General features: G+C 38.4%; 1 protein-coding gene across 2 annotated transcripts in view; it reads left to right on the top strand.

Annotated features, from left to right (window-relative positions):
- PRDM5 (PR/SET domain 5) overlaps positions 1-18258 on the top strand; it is a 58489-nt gene extending 40231 nt beyond the window's left edge. For both annotated transcript variants that reach the window (XM_030239214.2, XM_030239213.2), the window contains exons 14-16: positions 4052-4137; positions 12948-13052; positions 17702-18258. In XM_030239214.2, the coding sequence (XP_030095074.1) occupies positions 4052-4137; positions 12948-13052; positions 17702-17866 (356 nt within the window). In that variant the 3' untranslated portion in view covers positions 17867-18258. The remainder of the gene's footprint in view (positions 1-4051; positions 4138-12947; positions 13053-17701) is intronic.
- The last annotated feature ends 7628 nt before the right edge of the window (positions 18259-25886 follow it).

Here is a 25886-nt window from a genome sequence, read left to right as displayed (position 1 = left end):
CAAAGTCCTTATTAAATGTCTAGCTGTAGCCACTGAAATTTTGAAATCTTCAAAAACTAATGTGCATATGGATTTGCTTCTTAATTGTTTTGTATCCGAGTTTGTGAGATCTGTGTGCTAAACTCAGTGTAAATCCTGCCATAGAGTACCTCTGATTGCAGATATCTCATGGGAAGCTGTCCTGAATCCAACTGGAATGGGAGAATCTGGTATTTAACTTCTTAAGCTACATTAAAGTCCACTAGGTATTGTGATCTCAAGCTAGAGATGGAGGGGAGGAAAAAAGATGTCCATTCTGTCATGACGTGGTTTCAGATCAAAATCCCATATGTTTTTCAATCATGGAATTGTTTTTCATAATCCTTGTATTAAGGTTAAATTTATTTTTATTATGTTAAAAGCTCTGAGTTTTTGTTCATACAAAATCTGGAAGTAGAATGTCTAGACTTTGAATTATGCTAAATCCACTGCAATTTATCCCAGGATTATTTATTTGGGGTTATTTGTACAGAAGTGCCATTACTGTGTTGAGCAGTTTGTTCTGGAACAGCAGGGACGTGACAGCTGTAACTCGGGTGAACTTACACATTTCTTACATTTGACTTGCTTCACTGTTCTGTTATTTTAATGAAAGCAGTAGTTTTGTTTAGAAAACAGATTTTAAAAACACCCAAACCTAAAAATACTTCTGTGTTTTATACATATAACTATATATAAAAATGTGTTTATATAAAAATGTGGAGTGCAAATGTCATAGCTGTTAGTTGGCATTGACTTTACCTAAAGTGCACCCCCTCTTGTTCTGGTGTTACCACAAATTGACACCATCTCACAAATGTTTTTCTAGCAGCAAATCCAAGAAGAAATTGTAATTTATCTAGGGGAAATCTTTCTTTCACTTTGATTCCTAGTGACTCCTTCTTGTGAAGACAAAAGAAATAGAGGTTCGTGACTTGCCAGGTATTTGATTTACTTTTCTTAGTAACTTTTGCTCCTAAACTCCTTGTTAGAGATCCATTCATTTTCTGATCAGAGGAGTTTTGCATCTGGAAATCTCCACAATTTTTTGTGCACAACCCGAAGTTTATTACTGGAATGTTTATAATGGGGTTTTGGTAGTCCTTCTCTGGCTGTAGGTGGATCTGAAAGCCCTGATGGATAATGTCACTTTCCCAGCAGCTTGCATCACGTGGCCCTTGCTCTGTAGTTTGTCTCAGTGACAATTCTAAACTTTGTGCAAGCACAAGCTCCTCTCCTTTGTGGACACTGGCAGTAGTTTTCTATAAAATGTTGCACTTCAGCAAGCCTTCACATGTGGGAGGAATATTTCTAGCATTCATTCTTTCAAATCTGTCTTTTCCTTTGTTGCCATCTTATTCCATCTGCTTATAACAGGATAAGAGGAAGTTAAACTGTTCCTGTTTATCTTACAGGACTTAGAGTGGGACAGAGTGTGTAAGACTTCTCTTGGGGAACACCTGCTTCCCAATAGTCTCCTTGAATATGGAATCATTCTGATGAGAAACTCACTGGTAGCATGAATAACATTTGCCTAGGCTGGCTCAGAAGCAAGGAAGGAAGTTGTTTTTTACCAGAGATAGAGAAGGTAATATGTAGAGTTGTAATAATCTTGCCAGATCTGCTGTCCACAAGATCAGATATTTAATGTAAGTTAGTTAGCTGGGCTCCTGAGACAGTAAATAGCAAAAAAAAAAATGCATTGTCAGAGAGCAGTTTATTCAGTTCTGAGACAGACAGCAGAGGCCCTTTCCAGAGAGCAGTTAGTAAGAAATGAAACTAAGAAACTTGCTGGTACAGATGTATTTTAAGTGGTCCATTGTTAATTTTGTAAAATCTTACAAAATTGAGGTGGCAGAAAAGTTATAAGTTTAAAAGATGTTTATCAGGTAGATGCTTGTGTAAGCACTAGGGTGCTTGAATAAATTCTAAGCAAGCAAGCTCCAAAGGTGAAAGAAAATAACAAAAAATAAGAGCAACAGTGAAATTACTTAGGAACATCTTTTAAGTAGGTTTTACTGGAAATTTTTTGACACAAGTGCATGAGAAATTGATATAATTTAGAAAAACAAGATGGTTCCTAGTTTGAGTTTCAGGTCAGAGCTGGCAGTCTGTGTTAGGCAGTAAACTTGATTTTTGGAGCAGTGGAGATTTTTGACAGGGGATGGTTTATAACAGCAGCTCCAAGCCCGACTTCTTCAGGTGTGACACGTTGATGTGGAGTCATTGTTGCCCTCTGCTGGCATCTGCTGAAAGCTCCTGAGGCTTTCCTCATCAAGCACCGTGGTGTCCGTGGTTGATTTCAGAGGGACACTGTTAATCTGTTTCAGACAAACTCAAGCCCATCCTTTGAAGGCAAAAGTCTTTCTCTTTAAAGAGACATGAGGGTGGGGGAGAGAGGGAGGAGGGTACAACTCCTACCTGTCATCGCTCATCTGCTTACAAACTGCTGAAAGCTTTAAATTCTCCATTCAAAAGCCCCCAGACATAAAAATGTCAGCTGAATTAATTCAATATTTGAGTACTGACAACTGTTGGAGTGTTTGAATTTCAGGGGCATGAATTGAAGGCATCGAGGGTCATGAGAGAGAGGATCATATATCAAACTGCTCAGTGAAAATACAGCTCTAACACAGAGGTTGTTGTCATCGTCCTAAAAAGAACCCCAAAACCCCAATTCACACAGTTGAGCTTTCTGAGAGATGACAGAACACAAGAGAGAAAAATATTTGTGTTTACAAGTGCCTCGCTGGCCAGTCTTGTGCTTCTGTCATTCACAGTTACCTATACAGAAGTAAAAGACAAAATAACAAAATAATCTGTCTACAAAATAGGGGAGGGTGGCCATCCTATTCCCTAAATAATCATCTCACCTTAGGTGCCCTTGAACCTACACAATGTGTGAAAATGGAGATTTCATGTCCAGCGGTGCCTCTTTGTCAATATTTTTGGGATATCAGAGAAGTAGTCTTGTTTGGGTTTTTTTAAACTGTGAAATGGAGTCAATCTTGCTTGCCTATTTTAGAAGATGGAGTGTGAGTGTTAGTAAGTGCTTGAATTTGGTCTGTGTTAAATCTATGCATGCAGAAATATCTTTCTGAGCAGAAAGCTGTGCATTGACTTTTATAAAACAGGCTTTGCTTAACTTGTGACAAACCTTTATTTGAAAAGAAACCTTCAGCATTATGGTTGTGTAGAACAAAACCAATTTTGTTAACAGAAAATTTTCTATCATTTTTTTCTACTGTGTTTTGTAGTGGAAACAGCCTGATCTTTGCTTTTAAAGTGATGTATACAGGAACAGGAGGCAGTGCACTCAGATTCCACTGCATTGCCTTAAGAGTTAAAAATTGAAGTACATTTCTTCCAAATGATGGTGCTCAGAGGCTCTTTGCTGTTTGTCTCTGAACAGCTCAGTATCCACATTACACTAATGTGAGTTTGGGAAAATCAATGCCAAATGACACCGGTGTAATGGAGCATTAAACAAATACCTTTCAGATATGGGATGCTGCAAGGAGATGCTCACATTGTTCTGCTTCTACTTCAGTCATAAATTGGGGCAGAGATATTGCAGAAACTTGTGATTAACCAGCTTCTACCACAGATCCAGCATTATAAAAGAGTGGATTTTATATTCCATTGAGATTCTGACACCCAGAGGCCTCTAATGATGACCAGATGTGAAATAGAAAAAATATTTGGGAGCAGTTAATGCCTAACCATAAAAGTGACCATGTGTAAATCACTGTAGAATGTGGTTTGAGCAAGGGCATTAGGTGTTTTCTTTTTGGTTTTACTTCCCCCAAGGCTGTCTGTGTGTATTCATATATTGTAGTGTAAAATCAGTCAGCAAAGAGGAATATTTTGATCCAGCACTCTATCCCACTCAGGCAGGATTATTTGTAATTTTTCTAAAGTTGAAATCTGCTCTTTGAAGAGAAAAGCAGTTCAGTTTGACAAAGAGCTGTGCTGCAAGGCCTTCATCCTCTGAGGGCACATTTCTGGGTCCTGATACTTCTCTTGTTCCCAGGTGAGCGTCCTTACCAGTGTCCCTACTGTGACAAAGCTTTCAGCAAGAACGACGGCTTGAAGATGCACATTCGCACCCACACCAGGGTAAGTCCCACACAAGGAGGAGCTTTTATGCTTGCTTGAGGATTGTCTGGGACTCGTGTGCTGAAAAGTAATTAATTGCTGTTTGTGTAGAGATTAGGCTCTGCCAACCAAGGTATTTTATGCCTATCAAAATAAGAGGCAAAGATACAAGTCATTAACTTGCAAATTCTAATTAGAGCTCCATTACCTTCTATTTTTTCTGTGTTTGATTTCTTTTATGTTGAAATAATAGCTGTACTAACCTCTTCATTTAACCCATGGTTATTTATAGATATAAATTAATGCTGTTTACTGAGTAAACAGCTCTGTAAAGGCTTCACTGTGACTGAAACTTCAATATGCAGTGCTTTGATTCTTACTGTGCCTGGAAAGTCCAGTCACTGTGAGCTTTTCTTGAGGCTGTACTTTATTAACTGATGACAATTTTTATATAACTTTATTTAACTGGGAACTCTTACAGCTCATAGAGATCAGTGCAGCCTTGAGGCCAAACCAAGAAAATTCTGCATCTACTGGGAAATAGGAAAGGTGACATTTAACTTAGTAGTCTCCATATGCAAGTGGACCCACAGAATTGCTTTCTAAATAAGTAAAATTAAAAACTGTTTAAATTTCTGCTGTTCTGTGTGGGTTTTGATCATATTGACTCTGAGGTCCTAGATAAAGTTGTAGCTTTTGTACCCCAAACTATGCAAGTAATGAGTAGTTTGTGCAATACTCTTGGTAGTTCATTGGGAGCAGGCTGGTCTCATTTTGTTAGTTGTTTCTCCTTTTTTCCTAGCTGTTAAATCACTTTAAGAAGTGCTATAAATTCTTTTCTGTTGTTCTTGTCCCCTCTTAACTGTGTTTGCACCAGGAGAAATTTCATGACCCATCTAAGTTCTGCTTGACTGAGGGGTAAACAAGCTCTGAAACAGTGCCAAATCCAGGTTTTTTTCCTGATTTTTCATACAGTTTGAGTAAAAACAACAAACACTCCCCAGCCTCTGTAGAAGAAAAACAGAGGAAAAATAATATTATTAGGCTTTTAGAGTCTACAGTGATTTACACCAAGTGATGTTTTCTTCTAAACATTTTTTGGCTGATAGGAAAGGGAGGAGTTAGGAAAATAAATTTTAAGGAGTGGATATTTCTTTTTAATATATGTAGACACTGTAATTAGTCAGGCTTTAGACATAATAAAATTTGTTTTAAAATGTCGCAGGAAATGCTCTACTGTGCCATGGAGGCCAAATACCATCCTTAGATGTACGAAGAGCTCAGTGCACACCAAATGTGATCTAAGTTTTTCCATACTTGAGATGTGTTGATCATCTACATCTCAAAGGTCACATTTCAGGTTTTTTATTTTGGTGTGTGGAGGTGCTCAGAAGACTGGTGGTCATCCCCACAGGTATGCTGTAGGATTAAAATGTGCAGGCCAAACATGGTTTTTTAGACTTGATTGGATTTTGGGGTTTTTTTATGGTAATGCTGCTCTTATCCCAAAACTTGACAGTGAGGCTCATTCATATTGGATTGCCATTACATGTTCATTTATCTCCATGTAAATATTTCTTTTTACTTTGAAGTAACAGCAATCAGTTGCTGCTAAAAAGCAGCAACATTTAATAGTAATTTGAAATTGAAGTCTGTTGCTATAATCTTGCATGTCCCAACTTCCCCTCTTCCTCCCAGTTCACCTTATTTAATATTTAAGTAGAACTGGACAGCTGAAAAATCAAAGGAGGTCTTAGTAGGAGGAGGAAAAAAAAATGGGCTAAAATTATTAATAAAAACAAGAGAAGAGAAAACAAAGTTTACTACTGACTTTCATGGACTTTCAAGCCAGAAGAAGGAATTATGGCTGAGTCTGTTCTGCAGAACATGATCCATGAAGTACTAAAAGATAATAAGCTATTGTTATTTTATTGTTCAGGTGAGTAAATATTAGTGCAGGTACAAGGGAATAAATATGTATTTTAGCTGATGTGGAAGAACGGACTGGTGAAGGGAATTGGAAAGGGAAGGAAAGGAAATGTGGGAGCAACAATACTGAGGTAAGCGGGGAAGACACCATTTGTGTCTTGGCAAGAATGTAAAGATTTATTTAATCTTAGTAGTAGATTGATGCTTGTCAGGAATTCAGAGTACAAGAACCAAACCAACCCCCCTTCAGCAGAGAAAACAGCTGCTGAGCTGTTCAGGTGTGTCTTTCCTCAAGTGAGGGCTCGTGATCTGAATCCTGGCTCTGAAGGAGATGTATTCTAACTGCACCATGTAGGGACTTCTCCAGGGAAGAAGGAAACCTGTGCAGAAAGAGTTTGAGACCCCTGAGCACAATGCTAATGCACTAGGATTTGTTCTGTGTTCCTAGGCTGTTTAAACAAAGATGAACTAAAGATTAGGAAATAAAAAATGCGCTGTGTTTGCCAAAGGTTTGGGTCCTTCTGTCAGTTCTAAGAACAAGAAAAACCAGGAAGTCACACTTGAAATTTCTCTTTTCAATCATCCCCTGGTTTGATTTTTCAAAATGGTGTAAGGTTGTTGGTTTTTCCTTTTTTTACCCTTTCCTACATGTATCTTTTATTTGGCATTTATTCTTGCATGCAAGATGGTTATTGAAAGAAAAAATAGCAAGATTTATAAATCCTGAAGGTATTTTTGTGTCAGTTCAGCCTAGCAATGTGGAAATAAACATAACCATAATATGCTTCTGCAGTGATAGAATATTTTTTATTCATAAATATCTTGAAAACAAGAATCTGGTCTTTTGGCCAGAAAGTTTGTGAAGTGGCTTAAAATACTGTGACATTCACCAAAGACAGTAGAGATTAAATCTCAGTGTACTTTACCAGTGGACTTAAATGCCAGACCTGATGCTGGGGATCAAGGAAGGCTGCTGGAAAAATCATTGTAGAAAGTTGATTAAGGTCTGGCAGCTGCTAAAGTGAGCACAGCCTGGGTGGCCAAAGGTGTCAGCTCCAGCTCTGGAGTAAACAGAGAAGGTAAGGCCAAACCCCTGCTGGCCAGGGCAGGGGAGAAAACACCACCCACCTGATATTAAAATGTCACCTGAGCACTGATTTGTTTCTATGAAAGTAAATGTGTTTGCTTTATGGTTTGATGGGTTTGAGGTTTTTTTTCCCTTAAGGAGAAATGTAGCAGCCTAGGAAAACATAAATGAGGAACTTAATGAAGTTGTTGATGAAATGAGTTTACAGGCCATATCAGCTTTGAGGGAGTTACATGCACATTTCCAACCCTCACACTGTGGAGCTCTTTTCAGCTCTTTCCTAAGGCTTTTTTCGGTGCCTGAGTTAACATGAAAATGTTTAAGCTTAAACATGTGGAAAAATTATTCTGTGTTGCAGAAATAGAATTGCTAATGCTTGGAAATATGGCTACTGATAGGTGCCCAGAGTTGTTGTCATGTTGAATTGATGTTTTCATTACTTCTGTGAATGCTGATTTTATTACAGTTGGATTCAGTGATGAAAAACAGAAAGAGTTGAAGCTATTTGAAAATGGCTTTTCATGACTTGATTTGAATGTTTCATATTTACATATAACAGATATATTTAATTTTTATAACTTCTTTAAAAATCTGAGCTCCAGTGGGTGGAAGCTGCCAACCTCTGCTTAAATTAGCTCCATTTTTGAGGTAATATAAAAATTAGAGACGTTTCAGTGTATAATTTTTGTTTCATGCATAAGTGCCTACTATTTTAAAACACATTAATATTTAAATAGGTCTAAACCACACTATGTGTTGAAATTAACCAACCTTGAGAAAATTTCGAGTTTTATTTATGGATTTCATGGGAATAGGGATAAATCATGGTGAGTATAGAAGTGAGGCAGTCTCCTGTAGAGGACTCTTGCAGACAGTGTTTTGTTCCCTGAACAAGAGGTCCCGAGTTAAACAGTCTTTCCATTTGTAATTTTACACTGCCCCCTCTTTTTTAACCCAAGGAGTATTAAAATAGTCATAAATGAGAAATAATGCAAGGACAATATTGACATAATTTCACTTCTCCTGTGTTTCTCACGTAATATTTGAACCTAAAGTTTGAGAAAGTGTTGTATGTTTTAGAAGCACCATAAAATACTATTGTCAAAAAAAAAAAATTCTTCGTGTACTAAATATAGACTTTTGGGCACATGGCAGTGAGTAATGAAACAATATGGTGTGTTGACTGAATTTGGAGGGGTCTTTCCATCTTGGATTTTATCTGTATTTGCCTGTTGGTGAGATAGGGGTGAGTTCTGAAACATCTGCCTGAGGATGATGGCTTTGCCAGGGCTGTGGTTTCCTTGCTTCTGGAATCTGTGTTTGCACATAGAATGGGAAAGGTTTGAATCCCACTGCACCAATATTTTCACACTTTTTTATGTAATGTTGATTGATGATCATGTCTTCCTCATAGAGTGAAAATGTACTTTTTCTATATTGATACTGTTATTTTCCAGGAGCAGGTGAACATCTATAGATTTTTCATCAATTAATGAAGGCTTAATATTTAATTAAGGCTTAATATTATAAGTTTCAAATCCCTACTATTTCTGTAGAGTTGTAAATTCTCATCAGCCTTTGTCTTCTAGTGTCAATGTTATGTTTGTAATTTAAGTAGGCCTCTGTCTCTGGGTCAGCCACTTGCTGTAACCTGCAGAAACTTTCTTGTTCTAAGAGAGCATCTTGTTACTTCTTGATTTTTTTTCGCAGTTAGATACAAAACTGGAGTCCGTTAATGGGGGCTCTCTGTGATTTTAAGTGTAAGCAGATTTCCTGCATTTTCAGGTTGGCAAAGCTGAAAGGATTTCCAGATTTCTCTTGGAGAGTAACAAGCTCCTGGTAGCTGCAGACATGACTGGTGTATTTTAATGTTATCTGTCTGGTCATGTTTGTTCATTCTAGGCCACATTTTTCGATTTGCCTGATGTTTTTTCAAAACAGTTTTTTTATTAATCCTCTGTTCAGGTGACAGTGCAAGCATATAAGTCATATTCAGTAACAGTAATACTGTTATTTTCAACATTTTCACATAAAGCACCTTTTGAAAGCAAATAATGTTACTGTATCAGTACCTTATGAATAGACATTTTAAGATTTTTCTGTGAGCAAAGGAAGGCTTTGTTTTTAAATAATGGAGAGAAAAGGATTATGTATTTTAATTTTTTTTTGTGTCCTGTAGCATCACCATTATTCCCATCAGTCAGTTTTCATGTTCATGTCACAAGTGTAAATATTTCCATGTAATACAAGACCTGATAAGCTTTTCCTTTTTTCTCTGAACTTCTCTCAAGCTTCAGTTTTCAGCATGTTGAAAATACAGACCCATCAAGTTGGTAGTTGTGTTCTTAAGTCTTATTTTAATCTTGAGATATATTTATTTGGTAATAATAATAATGTTTAAATTATGTTTGTCTTGCTGTTACTGTTGAGCTGATGAAATAGTTCTAAATTCATATTTAGAAAGCAAGTTGGGGAGACTCCTACCAAAGTCATTCATGTTTCACCTGTGTAACCAATATTAGCAGGTTTACAGAGCACAAGTGCTAACCTAGTGTACATAATATATTTCTATTTCTTAAGGGACTTACAGGCAACTGCAGCAGCAGCTAGCAGTTCAGATATTCTACATTTGAGTAATTCCATCTGTTGTGCTTGCAGGGCACTCTGTGCACACTTTGTGTCAAGCTGTTGAAGGTGCACCAAATGTCCTTGAGATTTGTCAGATTCTGAGTGAGATCTTTCTAATGCAAAGCACAACTTGCTCAGAATTCAGGGTGTGATTTGTGATTCAGCCATCCACAGACACAGGAGTGTGTACTACAGGCCCTGTTTTATTTGATGTGGTTTTAAAAATGTTTATTTTCTCTCAGTTTTGATGGTGAAAACCACCAGAGGCGGGAGCTTTTAGGTCAGCATGTGTCGGTCTTAGAGCACCAGAGTACCATTGGGCTCTGCTTGGCCTTTCCTTTTCTGAGGCAGGAAGGTTGTAAATCCTGATCTACATATTTCTGTTCATACCTGGCATGCTTAAAACTGAGATATTAAATCACTGCAGTATCAGCCATATCCTGTCTCTCTCGCTCTCCCTGCTCCCTTCCTCATTTAGATGGTTAATAAAAGAAAACACATGTAACCCTTCCACTTGGCTGCCACCACAGCCATGGCCTGGCAGATGCTTCTTCAGCAGAGGGCAGATTTATAGTACCAGCACTTGCTAACTCCTCTGAAGTCAGATTTGGATCATCTTCCCAATGAGCTCCTGTTTTGTTGATAGTTAGCAGGTTTTTCCCTTTTCTTCATGTTTTAAATTTGTCCAGCTTTTTTCTCATCTCAGTGTTGGCCCCTTTTGTCCTTTGGTGGTGGCATTAGCTTTTTCAGACCTGTTGCCATGGTTTTTATCATTTTTTTTCCTCTGCTCACATTTAAAGCAGTGATGATTATGCCAAGCAAATATCACATTTTCCATGTTGCAAGTGTTGCCTTCTTTAACCATTGTGCAATGGAAATTTGACATGAGGGGGAGAAGGAGCAGAGAGAAAAGGAAAAGCACAGAATGTTTTATTTTGAAGAAATTGATCTGAGAAGATGATGTTTTCTTCAAAATCAACAACAAAAAAAGTCTCTTTCTCTGGAGATAGACTGAGGGCCAGGTTTTGCTCTGGACAGCACTACTGGTTTTCCTGAAACAGACACAGATGCGAATGGAGGGCAGCTTCACTCAGGAGAGAGGAGGCTGGTGTGAATCAGTCATGTCTGCTGAAGTCACTGGAATATACAGATGGAAGGGATCTAAAATTAGATCAAAGACAGCTTTGGATGTATTTCATGCACTACAGATGTGAATTTCAATACGAGTGCCAAGGGGATGTTAGATACACCATTTTTTGCCACAGAGAATAATAGAAATGTGGAATATGAACAGCCAAACATAACCTGGGGGAAGATAATACAGCTCAGGTTTGTGACTCCAGCTTCCCAGAGTCTAAAATGGCTCTTTGTCCAAAATGGAATCCCGAAATCCATTTATGGAATGATTGACCTGGTCGTTATCAAGTCAATTCTTCAGATAGCTGAAGACCAAGATAATAAAAAGGGAGCCAGTCCACCTGGTGCAGTTTGCAGTAGTGAATGCTTTTGTAGGTGTTTAAGATGTGCACATCGTATACTTCACTTTGCACTTTCTGGGGAGCAGCCTCCACACAGGCTGCTTTTGGAGAACTCACTGAAATGTGGTTTGTGTTAACCACAATGCAAAACCAATTAAGGGGTTGTTGCAGAAACCTGCTTTTCACATGGCTTATTTGTACATTTCCCTTAAAAATGCAGTCCCTGCTCCATGAAGTCTTTAGTCAGGTCAGCAAAGCTCCCTGTGACATGAACTTTTTGGTCTGGATGATTTTTTTTTTTTTTTCTTTTCACAGATCAATTCAGATCTTTTTTAGGTAATTTGTTATGTTTTGCTGTCTACTGAAGAGTCATGGCAATAACACTGCCTTTTCAAGGAAACTTGGTGGGAGGAGACTACAAAATTAGAGAACCCCTTCTTTGCCCCACTGAGGTCTCTGGACCTGCCTTAAAGAGAGAGACTGGAACATAGCCAGCACTAATTTATTGTGCACCTTGTTAAGTGTATGGTGAATGCTGGTGAATCCTGGCAGGATTCAGCAATGTATGGAGACCTGATGGTAGGAATTCAATAACCAGACCCCTTATTCTCTTTGCTACTTTAATGCCTGAGTTGTTCCACCCCACTTATCTGTGGATCCCACATCATCTCCCCAAAGAGCTTGATTAGTGCCTATTATTTGTTAATTCATAGATCTAGCTGCTTTTTTGCCGATTGATTTATAGTCATTGCTTTCAATTTAATTTAGTAAAAAGCATTTACTTTTCTTAAAATACCTTTCTTCAGAACTTAAGCAGTACAGAATTAGAGACCACAGAAAAAAGCAGAATGAGAGTGATGGAAGTCTAATTGGTGCAAAAATAAGGGTGCCTCTAGAACATGAAAATTTTTATGAGGCCGTGTGCACTGCCATAATGCTAATTCTTGCATTTAATTGATTTATTGTTGATTTCTATACAGTTTTTCTGTAACTTTAGTGGAATCAAGGAAGAATTACACCTATAAAAATTGCTAGATGAAGGAAGAACATCAAAGAAAAAAATATTTGCATAATTGGGTTTCCTTATTTATCTCTAATTATTTGTTTCATGTCAGTGAGATTGCAGCTTTTCTAACATGTTTTACAGTAGCTGCTAACCAATAGTTCTAATAAAAATACAGATGGTTTGGTTGCCATCTGCACTTCTTTTGAGATTCTGCAATGATTATGTGATTAACCTTCTGTCACCACTTTTCAAAGTAAGTTTTTCTGCTACCACAGGCTTTTCTTGTACCTCCTTTTCCTCCCCTTACCTCTTCCCCTGGCTTGAAACCTCCAAACAAACTCGAAGTTTTTGTGGATAATCTTACTTGTCTGTGTTCTTTAAGCATTTTTGGGGGAATAAAGGAAAGCACATTGGAGTTTTATGTTTCTGTACCTTTCACGTGACAAAAAGCAGGCTCCCCAAATGGCCGGGTTTAAAAGACTGGAACGGATAATTAATTCATAAGTGGGTGCTGAAGTGGAAACTGTCAGGCCACAGCTTTCCCAGCTTTCACCTAATCATTTGAAAGTCATTTTCTGTTGTTTTCACTGACTGTAATACCTTGGAGAGAAAATAAAACTTGCACCATCCAGCATGGAATTCCACTCTAATGGCCTGGGCTCTGTGTTGACTCACTTTCACTCGCTGTTGTCATTGCGCGCAGGAAAAGCCGTACCAGTGCTCGGAGTGTAACAAGGCTTTCAGTCAGAAGCGAGGCTTGGACGAGCACATGAGGACCCACACCGGGGAGAAGCCCTTCCAGTGTGATGTGAGTTCCTCTTCTCCTTTCCCTTTGTGTTCTCAGCCTCGGTGCAGCAGCAGGATTTAATTGCAGGGATATTGTGGCCTTGCACTTACTGCTTGTGGCATGGTTACACTTCACATGGGCTTGGATTGCCCAAGGAATGCAAGGCCGTTCAGGGAATTTCATGTACCTTCTTTGCTTGCCAAGAGCCACGCACACCCGTTCATTTTATGGTTTTGGATCCCATAAGAGTTATTTTCACCATTAGTAATCAATTTGGATGTTACCATTTACAAGTTCATGCTGCTTGGAGTCCTGTATGAATTGTATGACAGGTTAATAGTTGGAGATTAGCTTGTGTAGGAAAAGGGATTTAATTTATTACATGGAATCTCATGCTTCTGATGTTGAATGACACAAATATGAATTCAGAGTTGCCTGGTTCTGCTGAAATCTGGTCTGATATTTTCAACATCTGCTCACAGCCTCTTGTTGCTCAGTGAGGGAATCTGGGATGCTGTGCACGCTCGCAGGGCTGAAATGCAGCGTATCCTGTGACAGTTCATAGATCACTGTCAGGTACCCTTCAAGCAGCCTGCCCCCCTTACATGCAACATCTCGCAGCTTTTGGGAAGTAGATGGGAAGGCTGAGTGTGCAGAAACTGTCAGGGAATAATGTCTTCCAGAACTATCAAATGCCAAAATTGTTGCTCAAGGATTTAGAGGGAGGCGTCAGAATGGGCATAGAATTAGTGTAGGTGTTTTGTTTTGTGATACTGCCTCTTCATGAGGCAGTCAAAGGGGAGTGCCAGCTCTCAATTATATCCTAGATGGCTCAGTCTGAGCAGCTGTAAATTTACTCAGAAATTTGTATAATTAGATGCAAAATTAGAATAACAGCTTGGCAGGAGAGTTTTAAGGGTCTGTTAACCGTTCTGGTTTTTAATGAATTATCTGATGTCATTTCATTGAGAATAAAATATATTAATTTCATGAAAAAGTTCAACTAAGATATTTTGCTGACGTCTACAAGTTAGGAGATTTGCTGTATTCTTTTGGGATCATCTCAGCCTGGCTCTGGATAGTACCTTGAGGATTTCTCTAACTCCAAATTGTTGTCAATAACTTTTTCAGCTTTCAGATTCTTACACTGTTTATCAGTTCTTGGCCAGCTTGCAGTGTAAATGCAGTTTTTCCCACACTGTGGATCCAAGGTTCACTGCTATTGGATTCAGAGTGTGCTTTTGCAGACTGACTTGGTATGGTGATTATATTTTATTATTTTTCCTTGCTTTAATTAGCAATAGGAGCTGGATGAAAGCATACTTCGCTCTTTCAGCTTTTACTTCAGTTTTCCTCATGAATCAAGTAGAGCTTCCCAAACCATAGCATTTCTAGAAGCAGCTGTAATCTGTGTCTGGTCCTAGTCCTTCATTTGAGAATTCTTCAGAGTGTACCTTCAGGTATTGGTGATATTTTTTGTACTTCAGGTTTCTACCTTTTTTCACCAAAATCAGTCTTCAGAAGGAGCTTTTTGCTGGCTGCACGCTGCCAGAGGCTGCTGATCTTTTGGGGTTTGGACATAACAGCAGTTGCCTCCACTGTTCATTCCTGCATGCTCCAGTCACCCAGGTGCCCACCACGGTCTGTTGCCTAATGCACACTTGGAGAGGGTTAAAATTGGTGTTTTCAATCATTTCTCCTTATTTCACCTGGGCTCCTGTTCCCCACATGCTAGGGACACAGTAAATGTCACCCAGAGCAGCCCATTCCTCCTGGGCTGTCTTGCAAATTGCATGATTCCAGATGTTTATGTAGAAGTTACAGGCAAAGCAGTCGCAGACAATTACAGAAAAACATCCCTATGGGGGACATTTATTGTGAGCTACCCAATACTAAATTTCCTTTTTTACATTTTATGATTTTCACCTACAATTTTTTTTTCTGCTCAAGATAGCTTTAGATGCTCTCATTATTTTTTCATGTAATGACTTGAATGGTAATTTATGACAAAAACTTCCACAAGTTCTTATCTCTGGAATACCACATACCAATTCTTTTAGTCTATATTTTTGCTTTAAGTAATTTTTTTTTTCCAGAGGCAGGAATAAAAATCATGTCTTCTCTTCCTGTCTCACTCTCCTCTCTCTCAGGCACATGGAACAGTCATTACAGTGCAGGATTGGGTTACATGTGAAACTAATCCTTGTACTCTGTTTGAGGAAGGTGCTACAGTTTATTTATGCGTCTATTCTTATGTGTCTTATCAGTCAGCAAAGCATTTTCAGACCTTAATGTCTCAAAGCTCTCACATCCCACGGATCATAGTGGAAATTGAATATTCCCATTTTAAGATGGCAATTCAATACATGTCACCTAGAAAAGTTAAAATAACTGAAATATGGAAATAGAAATGCAATTTTTCATAGAAAATTAGATGTCTGTCCTCTCCAGACCAGCCTGTTTTTTACTGGAAGGCCAATTGAAATTCAGTTTCTCAGAGACAATAGATTATTTTTAGGAGGCAGAAAGGTCAAGTACTGCCTGTCCTGGTTTCTTTCCAATACAGTATTTCCTTCTACTCTGCCTCTGGTTGACCTTACACTTGATTTCAAATGTCAGTCTTTCCATCCTCCCTACCTGACCAAAACTTTGATCATTTTGAATTATGAGCATCAATTAGAGCTCTAGTGCACATTATCAAGAGAGATTGTAAATCTGTAAAACATCAGTCTTGCTTACAAAATTGATATACAAATCAAACTGTTAAAGAACATCCCCAAAACTTTTCTGCATAAGAACAGTATAGGATGTGCCATACTTTTAATAACCCTGTGCATTTCATGTGTTTTTTGAAGAGGGAAGGTAGCACAACATGTTAGAGCCTTGGAGGAACAGAAGGACACATTATATTGGTCACACGAGCAGAATAAATGAAATAAATGTACTTTGAGGCTGTGTTATAAGCCGTTGATTTTAGAAATGTGTGTAAGATACACAGAACACACACACACATCTTGTCTGTGTGTATGTCCCTGATTGGCCTCCTGGCTCTCAAGAAACATGGAGTATTTACAAGTGTGTGACACTTCCAGCACACTGGGATTTGTGGCTGTGATTAGATAAATGTTATGGGTTCCCTTTGTGTGCTCTGTGAAGGGGAAACAGAAACCTGGCTTTGCCAAAAGCAGTGCTCAGAGCTGACCAGTGGGTGCTGTGATTGAGGTTCACTGTCAGTAACGAAGGGGTGGCTGTTACTTGGGTCTCAAAGAGGTTTATTCAGAGATTATTCACTGGGGGAAAGCTGGAGAGCTGCTGTATGAAGGTCTTCAGCATTACGTTATGTCAGAAAGTCAAAAATGTTCTAGTGCAGCAGCACACAGTGTGGGGAGAAATTATTTTGGGTACAAATCTTGCCTCTGGCCATGGCCATTTTATGGTCATTTACTGGTTTAGCCTTAATTGGCATAAAATCCATATGCTGGAGGTTGAGATGATCTTGGATGGTCAGCTCTTGTGGTTTTAAAAGGAATAAGTCATCATTCAGCATTTGCAGTAGTTGGGTGCCAGTATAAATTTAAAGCTTTGTTTTTCTCCAGAAGGATTGTCCTGGGTTCCTTGAGTTTTTTCTGCGTGAAAGAGATGTTGTCTGGAATGAACATGGAATTTTAAGAGTGCAAGCCTATGGATGTTCATTCTTGTTTAATTATATGACTCTTGTCTATTTCATTTGTCAAATCAGCAGCTGCTTCCTTTTCTTTTTTTCTTCATTTCCCTGTCAAATTTGTGCTAGAATATTTCCTTGCACAATAAGTAAGTGTGACAGTGTAACTGCGCAGTTGTTGAGTTGGTGTCCTGCCTTAACTTTTAATTCTAACTTTTCTTTGCTGAACTTGTTCTTTTAACCTTTTGTGTTTTTCATTTTAACTTCAGTACAGGAGTTTTATAAAGGAATGGCTTTAGTATGGGCAGAGTCCCTCATGCCTCTGTCCATCTCTTCAAATGGCAGAATGAACTGGACTGCTTGGAGTACAGTGGAGGAAGGAGAGGAGCACACCAGATAATAATGCAAAGGAATTGCACCTTCTTTTACCAGATGTCTGCCATTTTCTTGGCCAGGTAGAGAGAGGCTAAAACAACGAGGTTTTCTTTACATTAGTAGTTAATCTTTCTTGCAATCTTCAGAAACTGTTCATTCTCACTCCTCCCTCCTTGCAACTGAGCAGTTGAAACTGATTCTTTTGGAAGCTGCAGGTGTCATTCTAGAGGTCAGGAAGGAAATATGTCATTTGAACTGATGTTTGCTCATGTTGTTTTGTCACAATTTTTGCTGCATCCCAGACAGAACAATAGCTTTAAAAAAACCCTGAACAAAGCACCACGATGTTACCAGGACATCTCAATGTGTTGGTATTTTGAAGATAGAGCCTTTTTTAGACAGACAGCATCCTTGTGCTTGTGGTACCATTCCTAATATACAGCATAAAATAATGCCAGGCAGAGTAAAAATCTTTCAGGCGCTCTCTGAAGGAATTTTTCTTCCAATGACCAGCTCATTTATGAAGTACTGCAGGTATGTGTGGCTGTGGCCTCAGTGATGTAACCTTAGGAGTGTTGCACATGCTTGAAATTGTAACACTTGGTTTGTCTTTGTCTCATGTTCACTGCCTCAGGTTTGTGACCTGTCCTTCAGCCTGAAGAAGATGCTGATCCGACACAAGCTGACTCACAACCCCAACCGCCCCATGGCAGAGTGCCAGCTCTGCCACAAGAAGTTTACAAGGAATGACTACCTCAAAGTGCACATGGAAAATGTCCATGGAGAAACTGACAGCTAAATACAGGCTCAGTGAGAAGGGTGGATCCAAAGTGGTGCACTTCTATGTGTACAAACTCCAGACTTCCCACCTGGCCAGTAAGCATAGTCAGGAGAAGCAACTGTAATGCCTTCACATGTTATTTTTCCCGATTTTGTTGTAAATATGTTAGTAGGAAAAAAAAAAAAACCAAACCAAAACACATTCTGATGTAAAACAGCTTGAAAATAAAAAAGAAAATAAGATAGAAGAACTTGGGAAAAAATTTCTCCTCATTTAAACAAAGAAACTTTAAGCAAACTTTTCTTTGTTAATGACATCCTTAGAAACTTAGATATTAGTAGCAGTGCCTGGAAATCCTGGACACTTGCAACCAAACTCTTGGTTGTCTGCAACTGTATTTCTGTATCTAACCTACAAGGCTCCATTAAAATTATTTAATTGGAAACCACACAGAATTTGTCATTCTGATTGACTGCTGATTGTATCCAGACTTGCTTTATTCATATCATAATTCTGCATTTTGTTGTAACACAATTTTGTCTCATTTTATTTGCAGCTTTCTCATTACTGTATGAAACTCATTAACTTGAATTGATTCTTGAAATGCCAAAGTGTGTGGGTAGAGAGCTGTGGAAATCTGTCAGCATTCAGTATTCCTGTTTGAGATTGAGGAGGATTTATTTCATCTGGTTACACGAAACAAGACTGGAGCGAAAATTTTGAGCAATTTAGTTTCAAGTACTATATTCATACTCATCACTGTGGCTGGCAAGGCAAGTGGAAAGACATGTGAACAGGGTGGCTTGAGCAGCTAGAATTGTTGAGTTTACATGTGTTTGCTTTCCTGGTGAATAGCTGGTTCCCACAGTGTTTCTTCCTGCTGAATCAGATGCCCTGGATTTCTTCATATCACTTAAATACTTTTTCCTTTCTTTTTTTCTTAGTACTGTTCATGAGCACTGGGAAAAATACTGCTTTGAAACCAAGTAGCAATCAAATTCTTCATGTTATCAGAGTGAGTTGTTTGCTGCAGAAGACTCTTAAAAAGAGTTCCCACAGGCCCTCTTGTACAGCCAGATAACCAATAAATTCTTATCTACAAGGACAGTAAAACTGTAACTTCAGAGGGTGATTGCATGTGGAATTCCTGAGTTATCAGCAATTAATATTAAGGCTCTGGCTTTAGCAAACTGTTCAGATTCATTTTGGGACTGTCATTGTTTTGCAAAATGAACTATACATGTGTATAGAGTTCTTGCAGATTTTGGAGAAGTGTAATTATAAAAAATTCTTTCATTTGTGGCCACCTCCTATGTGTAAAAGCATCTTAAGCCTTCATGCCCTATTTGCTTCCTGAGAGGTAAGAGAAACTTGGAGACTTTGACAGTTCCATTCCACGAATCATTTTTTTCACATAAATTAAATATATTCTAAGTGTCAAAGACAAATGTAGTTGAAATAAGCATTGCAAAGTTGAGTAAAGAATATTTCCTCATTTGTAGAGAATTTGTTACAATTTATAAAAACAGTTTATTTCTAGAATCAGAAAACTTTAAGTTATTGGTAGCTGCTATAAAAAAGAATCTAATTTTAAGTGTTAGATAGCAAAAGCAACCAGTATCATATACTGAGTTGTGTGATAATTTTTTAGCTATGTATTCTTAAGTGTCTCCAAGGAGAATTAGATTGGTCACTTTTTTGACATGCGTGGGGTTACTTTTTTGTTGTTGTTGTTTGCCTTTTTGACATCAGCAAAAAAAAAAAAAAAAAACCCAAAAAAACACCCACAAACCAAAAAACCAAAAGTGAAGGTGTTCGAAGGAATTCTTGAGGGACAAGTCTGTTAAAATACAAAGAAGAAAATCCTTTAGGGAAAAAAAGAGGATTATTTAACATATTTACATGTTTTGCATAGGATTTTTTCTAGAAATCTGTACTGCCAAGTTGCTCCATGTTTAAGGTTTGCCTGCTTTTAAGAAGAATTTCTAGTTGTGGAAGTCATGAAGTAGAGAGGAGAACGTCCTGTTTCTTAACTATTATTTCTAGGTAAGCTACAATATATAAGGATTAATCTTGCTGTATTATCAGCAACAGCAGTTCAGCAGCTGAAGCTTTGATCTTGTTAATAGTGTCAACAGAACAAGGGATTGACAGGATCAATGAGGGATTTCAAACCTTCCTGGCAAACACAAGAAGCAGGTGCTGGAGGTTGAAGCCCAGCTCCAGGTGAGCATCTTTTCTATCTTGTCCTCCAGGAACTTCCCCTTTGGGATAAAATGGCTGCAGACCTGAACTGCTAGAGAGCCAGCACCTGGCTTGGCAGCTCCAAGGTCTTGCCACAGCAAGGGCTGCCCTGTTCTTTCTATAGGGGTCTGAATTTCTCCCAGTCAGAGGTAATATGTTTCCCATTACTGGATTCATGAACTGTGTAATTGATTTTATATGCAAGGCAGACTTAGCAGTATGCTGCATATTTTTATTTGATTGTAGCTTTCTTAAAGAAAAAAAAAGGACCAAATCAAAACAAAGAGAAAGGGGGAAAAAAAAGCAAACCTGCAAACCCTTCTTCTTTGAGTAAAAATTTCTCTTGGCAGTGTCCCACTTGATATTACCTGGAAAAAATAAAGAATGTTTCCTTCACTTGATTTTGAGAAGTGATAAAGTGAAACCTGTTGCTCTAAAGGTAATTGTATGTTTGTTTGTTAATCATCATTTGTTAAAATACTGACTTTTCCTTAGGGAGTGGTGCCTTGCAGAATAATATGAAAATATAGAGATAGTCTTGTAGTCCCTGCAGTTTTAGATGGCTGTGACTTTTTTCCCCACGTTCTGTAATTTTGTGCAGATACTGTTCCATTTGTTCTCCTAGTTTTCAATTACCATTGGCCCCTCTTGGAGAGGGCTCCATTTCTGATGTTGGGAGTAGCAGCACTCTCACTAGTTCCTTTTGTTTTTCATTCTGATCAGCTGTGTGGCCTCAAGGTGATACAAATCATTAAGATGATAAATATCTTTTAACTTTCTAATGTTAGATCTCTGGTCTGTCTGTATGACTCTGAAGGATTTAATGCATTCTTTAATTTGAACTATCAAGTCCTAAATAGAAATCAGATAAAGGAGGGGATAGTGTAAGTTAACCTCTGCTGGGCATTTTGTGTTGCTTTAGGTTGCAGCCTTTAGTGCTCAAAGTGCCTTATTTGTGTGAATAGGTGTCAGTGCTTTTATTCTTCCAAGACACCTGACTCTGTGTTTATTTTAATTTTTCAGTTTAAAAGGAAGCGTAACAGTCCCTGTAAAGCACCACTTTGAGCAGAGGAGCTCAGTGTGCTGCTGTCAGGGTGGTCAGGGTACAGTAAAATGTTTTCAGTTCAGTTACTTACTGCACTGAAGTGTTGGGATTTTCTTCACAGTGAGATTTGGAATCTGCTTATTCGGGTTTTTTAGGCAAGTATGAGCTCAGAAGTTGTGTTCTTCATTATGAATTCTGGCAGCTCTATGTTCTGTGGTACCTCAAGAACAAGGGAGAAATTTAAGTCACAGTTGAGGAGTTGTCGCAAATAGAATTTTCTTGACCTGGAAAATTATTAATTGTACATTTCAATCTGAGATAGCCAGTCTTTTATTGAATAGCACTGCCTATTTAGTCCCTCTTATCTCCTGTCCCCTTCTCTTGTAAGCTGTTCCTGACTCTGTGCAATGCTGTGGGCAGGGGCAGAGAGAGCTCAGTGTTTGCAAAGTGTTGGCTGCTCACTTTCCCTGAGCCCTGTTTGTTGTACTCAAGTAGCAGCAGTGTCATGGAGTTTGCTAACATCAGCAGCAGAGGGCTCAGAGCTGGCCATGATAGCCAAGCTGTCATCACCCTCCAGTGATGAGGGAAATGAGGGGGAAACACCTGCCTGTGTCACAAGTGCAGGAGAGACTTGATGGTCCATTTGTCTCCATGGACTCCAGCTGAGGTAGGCAGGAAAATATTCCTGGATCTCCATCACTGTGCTGTACCTGGGCCTGGTACATCAGAAAAATAAATCTAGGTAGTGAGATGGAGAAAGAAAAAACAAAGCCACTTAATGTTTGACTCCTGGTATTACTGTGTAAAACCACGAGGTCTTTCCAACAACTATCTCAAGGAAACCTGGATTTAAGAATTATTGTTCAATTTAAGAAAGGGAAAAATAGTAAGAGTTGCCACCTAGGTTTTTGAAATGGTGTGATCCCACAAGGCTTTCACCGAAAGTGTTATATAGGTCAGATATATAAAAGCCTAGAATGGGAAGGTGAGATCACAGTTTCATAGGGCTCTGGAAGTCTGACTGTGTATGTGCTCCTGGAAATTAGTCTAAATTGTGGCATTTGACTCCATTGTCTTGGTTTTCCCTAACAGGATGTCCTGATAACCAGGAACTTGGTTTTGTAAAATTATAACCAATGTCCCAGTTAAAATTTGATACTTTGTTCAAAAAAATTTAGAGCAACAATGAGACAAAATTGCAATCTCTTATTTTAGAGTTATGTTTGTTGTGTATAAATTTCCCGGAAGACATCGTGCATCACAAACAGATATGATCAGCTGTACTTCAAAAATCATTGGCCATGTGTTCATAACCTTTATCTTTTAAATCTCTGAAGCTATGGAAGTGTCTCAGCATGTTTGTACAGCAGCAACATCAGGTAGATGTAGCACATAGTGAACTGGGAATAACTGGTTGTCAATTTTCTATTTCCATTTGTTGCATGGTGAAGCAGCCTGTTCTTGGCTAAACAGTAATTGAAGAGATGTTGTTTTCATTTCAGTTTTTCTCTGAGAAGGGCATTCAGCAAAAAGGAACCAATAATAAAAGTTGTTTTGGGTTTGTGGATTCAGGGGGTTTTTAGGTTATCCTTCTACAGGGAAAAGAGTATAAGCCCTTAAATCCACAAGTTCATTTCCAGTTACCAGCTGTTCAAACAAAACTGGGAGGAAGTGCTACAACAGGTAAGGTTGCTGCTGGAGGAGAAACCTCCACTGCAGCATTATCCAGGTTTGGTACTAATTGTTGTGGTCATTTACTACTAATGTTGTGATCATTCTCCGTGTCATGCCTCAGACTTTAAAATATTCTTTAACAAACTTGATCTGCCAAATACAAGGTAGATCATAAATCCACTTAGCAGGACAAGAAGCATCAAAGTTGTTTCACAAAATGACATCTTGTTCTAAATGTTTTAAAGCATTTGAGTCCTTTTGTCTGGCGTGTTCTGACTGTTTCACGTAGGTCAGTTATACTGTGATAAAACTTGGAGGGTTTGGTCACTACATTACCTTCTGCATCTGTGTGCAATTTGTTCAGTTTCGTAGTAGGTAAAGGGGGAATTAGATCTGCTGAGATGAAGTAATAAAAGCCCTTTTGAGCATGGAAGAAAAAAATTGTGGTTACAGATCTCACTTTATTTTCTTCCTTTTTCACTTATAACAAAATTATTAAAACCTTAGAATAATAAAACTGTGGATGAAAATAGCTATTTAATCAGATTCTGTCTAGAAAATGCAAGAGGAGGATGAATTATTAAATTAAGAGTACACTAATCTTTACAAGCTGCATACTTTTTCTGTGTTTATGGGAATTTGCTGTTTCAACTTGGGCAGGTTGCTGCCTTTCCTTCTGGTATTGAGCACAGATTGTAACTCAGTCTTGCCTGGTGACACTGACAGGTTATGCAGAGGGCATTTTCTACTGCTTGGCTTTTGCAGAAGGAGAAGGTTGTATTACTGGGTTATTCTGGGCAGAGGATGCCAAGGCCTGAACTTTCCTATCCTTCCTTGTGAACAGCCTTGGACCATGTAAATACACCTTCTTAAACTCTCTTAAATCTCTTGCTATATTTTTGTTTGCTAAATTCACTCTGTATGTCTGAGAGAAAATCCTGCAGTTTTGAGTAACTTGACCCAAAAGTTTTCCTCAGATGAGTGCAGTGGAAAGTTTCCTTTGCAGTAGGGGCAGTTGCTGGTAAGCTAAGCAGGTGAGGTTATCCCTTTCTAAACCATTTCCTCAGCTATGTCCAAAATACTTGTGTGGGATGACAGGGCTGGGCTTAGCTCTTCAATATAGAAAAAGACTCTGAGATCATTTTTGTTGGAACTACAATTGAGGCCACGTGTACTAAACCCAACCTTCTGTAAATTCTTCTGCCCACACCTTTGCAGTGCAGCAAAAGTGGCTGGAATCAGTGATTCTTCTCCTTGCTTTGATACTTTTCATTAGCCTAGCAATTATAGTAAGGGTTGAATGTGGCTGTAGAATTCAGATGAGAATTGGAGTAGAAAAATCTGTGAAATCAATTATTTGGTCTTTGTTTGCTTGTTTGTTTGTTTTCCTTGTTCTAAATATCAGTCTGTAGAAAGCCACTACAAAACTGGACATGACTCAGCCCATCACTGTAGAGGTGGCAAATGGGGTTAAAATTCAGCTGTTTTCAGTCAGACAGATTGCTGATTGGTATGCAAGTTTAATGATTTATTTTTAAACTTAAACAATTAATAGTTTATAAGAAGTAAAAGAAAAAAACCAAAACCACATGCTTTTCCCTGGTATAAATTAGTGCATTTGCTTTGTACCAGAATGGTACCTTCCTGCTGTATAGTTCAGTGGCACTAGGAATTATTTATCCCTTCAGCTGCAATTGTCTAATTCATCTTTTTTTGAATTGACAAGTCATACAAAGAATCATTCTACTTAGATTTCAGGCTAAAGCTACCAGCCATGTGATTGCTCATTGTGGATGGTGGACAAAGTTAGATTTTCCGAGTTGTATTAAATGTTACAAGGGAAGATTTTTCCAGAAACAGAAAATTAGTAGACAGTTTTGGAGCCCTTAGTTGTGATCATAAATTGCTACTCTTGAGCATAATACTGATTGAGTGTCAGGTGAATAAATTTATTAAACTTAAGAAAGCCCAACCACATCTGTGTTCCCTAGCAGACGTATTTCATAATTGCTGTTAACTTCCCTTGTGAATATAAAAATCCAGTCAGAAGCTAATCCTGTAATTACAAATTTCCTGTGATTAGCTGTGTTGTTTCCTAAATTAGAATCTGGCAAGGTCTGCTCAGGATATGGGCTACTGTCATGTTGTCCATGTTAGCCACAGTTCACCTCTCTGTCAGTAGAGGATAAACATGTAAATGTTTTGCTTCAAAAGGTATTTTCAGAAATATAAAAACAACTTCTGAATGCGCTTACTCTGAAAGAATCTGGAGCTGCATATTTGCTGTGCACTCAAAGTGGCTGTGGCATTTGCATTTGCTTTTTCTGAAAGCAGATTCTGGCTGGATAAAGTGCTTTCACCATCTCTTTTTCTGCTTGGTGTTCCTCATGCCATGTTTTGAGAAGCCCCAGACATAAAGAACAATATTTTCTAGAAACCAAGCAAAATAGGTCACAGATGAATCCTTGGGTCTGGGTTTCATTTCAGACTTACCTTAGGTGAATCCACAGCTGCTGTAGATTTTGGCAATACATCTTCTGAGAAAATGAAGAATGTTTTCTTGTTCTCATCTTGTACTTGCTTAACTTTGCTTTGGGAAGTTGATTTATGATCATGTAGGAAGAAGAAATCACTACAGTAAATACATGTGCCAGAGTGTGGTTATGGAGTTCACTGTTTACAGCAGGCACAAGCAGTATATTAAACAATGTATTTGTGTATTATACATGTGTAGCATGTATGCACATACACAGATCAAACCATGTACACTGTAAGGGAAGAGTTGCTGTGAATGTGAATTAATTTTTAATAATGACTGAAGAAGGCAAATTATGTGGTCATTATAATTATCTGTGGAGCCAAAGCTGGCTTCAGAACAAATGAAGAATTGCCTAAACCTGGTTAATAGGATTCATCTTTTCAGCATATGGCAAGGTTATGCTTTTAAGTAAAGGCAATCAGTAGTCTAAATGCATTATTAATAAAACTCCCCCTATTAAATGGTGAAATTCTTCTTAAACCACAGAACCAAGACAAACCCAACCACACATTTCAGAACACTAGGCTGGGTTTTGA

The sequence above is a fragment of the Serinus canaria genome, chromosome 4 (genome assembly GCF_022539315.1).
Source record: "Serinus canaria isolate serCan28SL12 chromosome 4, serCan2020, whole genome shotgun sequence".
Lineage (NCBI taxonomy): Eukaryota > Metazoa > Chordata > Aves > Passeriformes > Fringillidae > Serinus > Serinus canaria.
Note: the sequence above shows the minus strand (reverse complement) of the source record. Positions and strands in the feature narration are given on the sequence as shown.